Source organism: Gekko japonicus, unplaced genomic scaffold, assembly GCF_001447785.1.
Source record: "Gekko japonicus isolate JY-2015 unplaced genomic scaffold, Gekko_japonicus_V1.1 scaffold205, whole genome shotgun sequence".
NCBI classification, from domain to species: domain Eukaryota; kingdom Metazoa; phylum Chordata; class Lepidosauria; order Squamata; family Gekkonidae; genus Gekko; species Gekko japonicus.
This window is the reverse complement of record NW_015175976.1, coordinates 765,332-773,798: the sequence shown is the minus strand read 5'-3', so window position 1 is coordinate 773,798 and position 8,467 is coordinate 765,332. Positions and strand designations below refer to the sequence as shown.

At 43.9% G+C, this 8,467-nt stretch overlaps 1 protein-coding gene across 1 annotated transcript in view; it reads right to left on the bottom strand.

The window, feature by feature from the left end:
* Positions 1-8,467, bottom strand: part of GNE (glucosamine (UDP-N-acetyl)-2-epimerase/N-acetylmannosamine kinase) — a 21,000-nt gene that overhangs the window by 9,451 nt on the left and 3,082 nt on the right. Inside the window, exons 2-6 of the mRNA XM_015426145.1 lie at positions 7,684-8,135; positions 6,281-6,433; positions 4,733-4,945; positions 3,319-3,406; positions 2,182-2,392 (exon numbers count right to left, since the gene is read on the bottom strand). Coding sequence (XP_015281631.1) covers positions 2,182-2,392; positions 3,319-3,406; positions 4,733-4,945; positions 6,281-6,433; positions 7,684-8,135 — 1,117 coding nt within the window. The remainder of the gene's footprint in view (positions 1-2,181; positions 2,393-3,318; positions 3,407-4,732; positions 4,946-6,280; positions 6,434-7,683; positions 8,136-8,467) is intronic.

The window sequence follows — 8,467 nt, the reverse complement described above, 5'->3', positions numbered from 1 at the left end:
TGCTGAAATACAACACAGCTGAGTGAAATTGTACATAGGTGCTACGTATGCGCTTTGTGCTGCCCTGACCCGGATGGCCCAGGCTAGCCCAATCTTGTCAGGTTATGGACGCTAAGCAGGATCGGCCCTGGTCAGTATTTGGATGGGAGGCCTCCAAGGAATACCAGAACCATAATGTGGAGACAGCCAATGGCAAAGCACCTCTGAACGTCTGTTGCCTTTAAAACCGTACCAGGTCACCATAGGTTGGCTGCAACTTGACAACAACAACAACAAAAAGCACTGTGTGTGTGTGTCCATGTGTGGCTCCCTGGTCAATTCTAAATGTAAAGTCTTTACATTTCACTAGTGCCCTGGAAGAACTTTTTGCACTCGCTCACTGGCCTGCTTTCTGTTGTGCAGGTGAAGCTGGGTCCTCAAGAGTTTGCAGAAAAACTATTGGCTCAGCAGCCCTACTGCTTTTCATAAACTGGAGGCTTGCCTGGCTAATTTAAAATTTAGCTGGCACGGTGGCATTTCCATTCCATTTTTAAATGCACCTGTATGTTATGTATCCTCCCCACCCCTGAGTAAACGGACACCTAAGTAAGTATCCCTTGAGCATCAATACTAGATTATACTTCTTTTTCATGCTAAGTATATCGGTGAATTCATGCTACAACTGAACAGTGGTAACGTTTAAGTGATGGATACTAGTGGATGCCATGAATGTATCTAATATAGATTTATTGTGACATCTAGGATAGACTTTTTAAAAACTGCTGTAGCAGTATCAAAGATCAATACCAAAGTACTTGTTTGTATCTTCAGTACTGTAGACTATTTCCTGTGTACTATATTTAGGTTAAGTGCAATTTCACTTCAAGCTACTGATTTATATGTTCAAAACTCTTTGCATACAGAAAAGACTTATGGGAGGAATAGAAACACAAGCATACATACATGTCTAAAGATTATTATTGGTGCACTTTATACCAGAACTTCAGAAAAACTTTATAAAAAGCATGTTGAGAATAATTGCACTAACAGTCATGTTTCAGACATTTTTGCCTTTATTATCTTTGGTTAGAAAGCAATCCACACAACCTTGCCTAAGTGCCATTTACAGTGCAATTCTAACAGGAGTTACACTATTCTAAGTCCACTAAGTCAACGGGTTTAAACTGATGTAACTTTGCTTAGGATTGCACTGATGGTCTTCTTATGTATATAGCAGGCTTTCAGACTTTGATGACTTGCTAGTTATTCTGGATCATAAACTACAGGCCAAAGAACTAATTTTTAGTCGGTGTTCATATGACTGTGACATAATTTATTATATAGCGGAGCAATATTCCACTTGTAAGAATCACAGATCATAATTTAATGTAAAAGTAGTGTTTGCAATACCTTTCCAAGGTACAATTATGCCAAGCTATCCAGAAAGGTAAGCTTTTTAATATAAAATGAAACAAAACGCACCCAGTCTCTACCTAAAGAAAGAGCACTTTGTGTAAAGACTAAGCAAAAGATTTGTCAGGTGACTGACATGTTAGTTGCTATAGCTAACAAGCCTGTAAAGCTCTTTACTTTAAAGGTCTATACTAGCTTATCAGGTGGGATCCAGCTCACTTTTCTACTGGTGAAAAAAGGAGTAGGGAGGGATCCCCTTTGACCACCAAAAAGTCTATAGGGATGACAGAACCTGCCCTGACAAAAGCCATGTGGGATGGGGTCTGTGATAAGGAGGGGAACTGAGTGAGATCAAGTGTAAAAGCTGGCTGGACTGAACCCAGGCTTACTCAAGTACTCACCGTGATTCGGCGGGGGACACATACTTCTTCCCAGGACCATTCCCGCGCGGACAACAGACATCGAGTTTCCGGCCCCATTGCCAGAGCGTTTTTTTTTGTCCGGCATCACTTCCTGGCGACGGCATGGTGCGTTACAGGGAGAAATGTTCTGGCCGGGGATCATGTGTCCTCCGCCGAATCGCAGTTAAGTACTTGGTAACCCTAACTGAACCCAGTTTTCCAAACCATACTTCAAGCTTTTAAGCAATCTATAAGGTCTTGCTTGAAAATAACGTGAAGTGAAAAATGTAACTTAAACCTTCTCAACAATTAAAAAAAATTTTTTTTTTAAAGCCTGCACTACAGTCCCCCAAATACTCCTAATCCCCGTGTTACAGTTCATATTTACCTTCATGCTGACTATTGCTACCCGGAGGTTTGTTCCACCCAGATCCACTGCCAACGCACTCTGGGTTTCCAAGATATGGTCAATGTCTTGGGAGATGTTTTCCTTGACAGGAGGGAAACAGAATTTCTTCTGAAGAGGTTCTCCGAGGTCAATAGACTTGAGGAACTTAAGGATTCTCGGAACAGCATTTCCATCTCCATATATCTTTGAACTACAACATCAGAGGGCAGTAACTGTAATGTGTGAAAAAAACTTAGCATACAGCCTAAGACACTCTAGCTTCTATTTTCCATACTGGCTATCACAAAGCTGTACCAGGAAACACATCATATACGTTTAGGCATGACTATGAAACAGGAATGACTTAGAGGTTTATGTGCACCCAGGGAAAATAAACATCCAACGTGTACACCAACAGATGTGTACTTCAGTTTGGCAGGACTGTGCCTTGGGTTATTTCCATTTTGGTTGTGTAGGATTGTGACAAAGGAGCTGTCTATTTAAGAAGCCTTAAAATGAAGGAAAGGGGGGAAAGGGTTTCATACACTGAAACACTAAACTGCATTACTTTGCGAAACTAGTTAAGGAAAGAAGCGCATTGCCAGAAGTCAAAATGTCCTTATTATTATTTTCCTACACAAAAACAAATGCTGCAATCCTATAAGCACTGGTTGGCGAGCAAGCTCATGGAATACAAGGTTTTTTATCAATTATATGCTGGCAGAGCAGGCCGCTCAGTTTCTGTAGTGTTCACAGAGCCTTGCCCAACATCAGACTGTCCATAAGACAGCAGCCCCAAGATAATCTAGTAGACTACAGGAAAGCAAATAGTGGACGTTGTATTGCCAGAATTAGGCCATCTGCTTTCTATGTGGACCAAGGAAGCCAAGGCAGATCATGGACACAGTGGCAAAGGTGAAATGTAAACTAGAGAGTAAGTTCCACCAAACTCAATGAAACTGTGAACGTAGCAGAGGATCCTGGCTCTGTTTTAATCACTGCATTACATTGGTTTAGCAATGCCAAAATCCAGTTGAGAGCACATCCGTTGTGAGGGGAAGCTATAAGATGTTAATGTGCCAGAATATTTTCCCTGGTGCCATTGCCTGCAGTGATTCTGTGACTACAAATACTTACCAAGGGTATTGTTTGCCAAACTGGAGATGCAAGGCTTGTAGTATTTTGTCTTGTGTGTCAGCATTACGAACATGCAAGACGTTTTCTCCTTGAGAAACAAACAAAACACCCCATGATATATAAGTGTACGCTAGCTCTTTAAGAAACAATATTACAGGAATAAACCCTGCAATGAAAAATATTCGCCTCTGAACGCCAAAGACATTCACTGCTAGCACCAGCAAAGAATTGCTCAGCCTGGAAAGGGCCTCTTGCTGCACCAGCACTTCACGACAAATGCTGATGCTACACTGGGTGGTGTGGAGAAATGACACCTGCATTGCAGGCAGATACGCCGGTCTCATTCATCAGGACAATTGTGGCCCTTTTTTAAAATACTTGTTGGCAATGGACAGTTGGTGCATACTGAGATTAAAAGTCAGCCACAGTGGGGGGACTGGAAAACTGTACACAGTCCTTGGAGGCACAGTAAAAGCCAGTTTAAATCTTGTAAACCTTTACTGTGGTGCGGTGGTCAGCTGAATATGACTCCCTGGCTGCAATCAGCAGTACTGAGGGTTGAGTTCCAGTTGGTCCTAAGCTGGAGGGACCTCTCCATTCCAACCAGTTGTAAGCCAGGAACTCAGACATGGTCCCTTTTATCCCCAAATCCACAGACCTTTCCTTAATGGCTGCTACCCAATGGCATGTGCTTTGTTAAGAGAATGAAACAGAAGGCATGTATGATGTGTTAACAAAACAGCTTAGAAAGGCAGGACAAGGGAAGAGCAGAGCAGTTTTCCTCCCTCTCCCTCCCCCCCCTTCACAGTTCCCTCCTCTTACACACTCATATTTCTCAACACGCTTTGGAGATAGCTGGAGAGGTAACAGCGGCACTGAAAAGATTGGGGACCGAAGGGAGTGCCCATGCCCATGGTGTTTTGGATCTGAAAACTGTCAAGGGGTGTTCTCTCCCACTCAGAATTTTCCATCCACCCTCCTGTCCTTCCTAACCCCCATTCAGATTATTCTCTTCTAGATATTCAACCTAGGGATGGGAGCCATTTGACCTCCCTACTTTATGCTGACCGTGTTTCCCCCCAGGCATTTCACCCCCAGATTTCTGCTGGCTGCGAAGGTTTGTGAGCTGGTTCATGCCCATCCCTAATTCAAACATCTAGATGTACCAGCAGTACTGTTAGTTACCAGCAGTACTGTTAGTTGCCCTGTGCTTTTTAAGGGAAACGACAGTTCTCCAAATAAATACGACAACTAGTACATGAAGGCCACCTACGGCGTTTACGAAGCCCATCCAGATACAGATACGCCTGCTAACAGAGGGCTACACTGCATGCAACTGATGGAAGTGGACAATAATCCACAAAAGCTTTAGCCATCTTTAAGGGCCCACAGAAGTGAAAGCTTTATACAGTACCCGTTTCTCTCCCTATCTGCCGTGTTCCCAGATTGATGACGGGGGTTCCAAATGCCCCCACTTCTCGCACGCCACAGCTGCTGTTCCCAATCACACAACCTGCGTGAGCCACGAGCTGAATGAACTGGTCAAACGGAACATGCTTTACGGCTCGAAAATTTGGGTGGTGCTCAATACCCTTCTTCCTCATTACCCGAACCATTTCTTTGCTCCCTGCAGGGAAAAGCCAAAATAATAGTAAGAAACTGAAATGTGGTAACATAACACACACAATAATTCTGCACAGGGTTTTGCATGATGGGTATAACCACAACCACGGGGAAGCTGCTATTTGCAAAATCCTGCCATAGTGACGTACAGACGATCAGACTTACCACTTTAGGGAAAGTGACAGAGTGAATGGCAGGGAGGAGAAAGTTCCACTGCATTCAGTTAGGCTTTTCAGGCTTTTAATGATACATTAACCAGACTATCTCCACGATTAAAGCAAAACTAACACAATGGTTCTGTCAAACAGAGCTTTAGTCACACGGCAACCGCGTTTTCAATATTAATACAATAAAGTACTCTTGGGAAACGGGGGGTTGCTGCTCAATCGAATGCGCCAGATCGTTATAGAGTTGCCAGCTCTGGGTTGAGAAATACTTGGAGATTTTGGGGGTGGAGTCTCTTGGGAAGGTGGGGTTTGGGGAGGGGCCCCAGCATGGCACAGGTGCCACAGAGTCCACCCGCCAAAGCAGTCATTTTCTCCAAGGGAACTGATCTTGGACATTTGGGGATCAATTGTACTAATGAGAGATCTGCAGGTGCCACCTGGAGGTTGGCAACCTTACAGCTCAAACATGTTCTGCCATGGTTAATCAAATGTGCTTTGCCCTTACCCTACCCAGAGGAATCTGCAGCAACCATAACTTATCCAGTTGGGAATGCCATGGTGACAGCACCCATGCCTGGCAGGACCCTCTGACCCCCCAAGCCACAGAGCTAGACTACACCACAGACAGGTAAGCAGGGCAGCTGCCTGGGACCCCTCCTGCAGAGCTAACTCCTGACACCTCAGGGTAAACTAAAGGGAAAAGAAGCACCTGAAGATGATGTCAACTGGTAGCACTGGCTGTCAGAAGCCCAGCAATGGTAGTCAGCTTCAAGCTGGCCTGCTGGAGAGGAGGGAGTGGGGTGCTCATAAGAAGCAAGGATAGGGCAGCTGAGGGGGAGGAGCTTGTCTTCTGGGTGACACTTGTTAACTGAGCATTCTGGATAATCAAGTGCTGGGTAACAGAGCTTATATTGTATCACAACCAGAAGCACTAGAAGCTTTGAATAAGATCAATAAATGCCATTAATGCCCACTGACAACATTCTACTACTGAAGCAAATACATTGGGATGGTTCTTGATCATTTGTTTTATAAACAGAAGCTGAGAACTAGGAGTTCCAACAATGGCTGTTTACTGGGAGAAGCGCCACACAAAAAAGATGTGGCAGGAGGCGAGAGTTGGTGCAAAACCACCTCCACGTTTAGATTGAGTAAGAACCTTCTGTACTCACCGGCATCAATATTTGGGAATAAAACCAAGGTCCTCTTGTTAAAGGAGATGAGAGCATCTAATGTCAGTTCAAACATCTTTATGGAATGTTTAATATCTGTGGTCACAGGATGCTGTAAAGCAACTATATACTCCTTTGGTTTCACATCCTCACCTGTGTGAGCAGAGTTAAAAATATACAGATTTCTTTTAAAGAAAACAACTTCTCAGGCTGAAGAAGGAACAACAGGCAATATTGTTCCACTGTAAAATAAGACAGCTTTTATTTCAAAGTCTTTAATCAGTTTCACCATTTTGTGAATTATAAAATGCACACACAGGGAAGATTTAATTGTTTGTGACAACACTTAAGTCTCAAAGAAAGTGGTTTTCCTCATTTATTGAAAAAGGGAGAGAAGCAGACAGACATCTGATTGTCCTTTCTATATCTTTTACAGAAAGAAAAAGCAAGAGCTGGTTAAATTATTGTGTGCGTGTGTGTGTGGGGGGAGACAGCTAGTAAGCAATTATCCCCCAAATGACAGGAACAAATTTAAACATAAGAACTTCTCTTGTCAAACACCAAAGAAATGAATTAGTTTATCTTAATCTACCTATACCTGTTTATCCTAACCTTCTTCTAAGGAAATCTGGAGCCCAAATCTCCCATTTCACCCTCACAACCACCCAATGAGATAAGGTAGGCTGAGAGAATGACTGGCCCAGTGATCTTTGCAGCTGAATGGGGATTTAAACCCAGGTTATTCCAACCCCAGCATCGAACTAGATGTAAGGGGGGATATGGAATAGCAGCTGGAAAGACTAGCATCCCTTCTCTGCCATGAAGCTGGCTGGGCAACCTTGGACCAGACGTTTTCTCACTCAGCCTTACATAACTTACAGGGTAGGTATGAGAATGAAATGGAGGAGTACAGAACAATATACGCCACCCTGAGCTCCTTGGAGGAAGGGCAGGTTGAAAGAGTACTAAAGAGTGTATGTATACATCCACCCCTGAGCTCCTTGGAGGAAGGGCAGGTTAGAGTACTAAAGAGTGTAAGTATACATCCATCCCCCAACTAAAGTCTGGGTGGGAAGGTGTTCGTTTTTTTAAAAAAATAAACAACAACAGACCTAGGAAGGAAGGAAGCTCAAGCTGCCACCTCCCTTTGTCAAACTTCTGGCACAGTGATACTCACTCAGTGGCTTGGGAGCCCCATCTGGCTCATCGACATGCTATTTGTGGCTCTTCTGAGTGCTGCTCCCCCAATGTGGCACCTGCCCCATGTTTCAGGGAATGTGACTCTCAATGAGCTACACAGTATGTACCTCTCTAGCAGGTCACTACAGAAAGCTAGGCAGCTATGTTTGGCTGGGCAGGTCCCAAGCTGCAGAGGCTCAGACAGCACACGTACAGACACCTACCTATCCACATGCGGATGATGCTCATATAGTCCTTATTTTTGGCAGACAGCAGCTTATCGTATGAAGGGCAGCCTGCTAGGAGTATGCGGTCATGATCCTCGCACATGGATATCAAATGCTGCTCCGCGCTCCTCGTACAGCATACGTGGTAATGAGCCAACTTGGTTATAGCATGCCTGATGGAGTCATCTATGGTCCCGCTGACTTCTCCACCTTCAATGTGAAGAATCCGAATGTTCATTAAGGCCGCCGACGTCGCCAGTGCCAGAGCATCAAACCTGTCCCCGTGGACGATCATAATGTCGGGCTTCAGGCGATTGAGTACATCCGGGAGCTTGACTAAGGCCAGGCCTACAGATTCCACCATGGCTGCCTCATCTTCTCCTCGCACTATTGTATGCAGTCTGGTGTGGATGTCAAAGTCATCTTGTTCAATCATTCGGTAAGTGTTACTGGAAAGAGGAAGAGGCAAACATGTTTCGGCTACATGACCACACACCAACATATCAAAGTATATTTCTGAGAATAATACTGATAAACAGGAAATATAATTAATTTTGACTCCACGTCATTTGTTTTTCTATGAAAATTTCTAGGATCTCTTCCAAGAAGCCGAAAAGTTTTGAAACTGCATTTTTCAAAGGTTTACCATGAACATTCTCAAAGCTAGATTGCTTCTCTTAAGAAAACTACATCACACATTCCTGAGATGGAAATGCACACTATAAACAGCTCCTTGATTCTCTTCTTTTCAAAAAACGTAGCTGCTGTAGCTACAATTTAA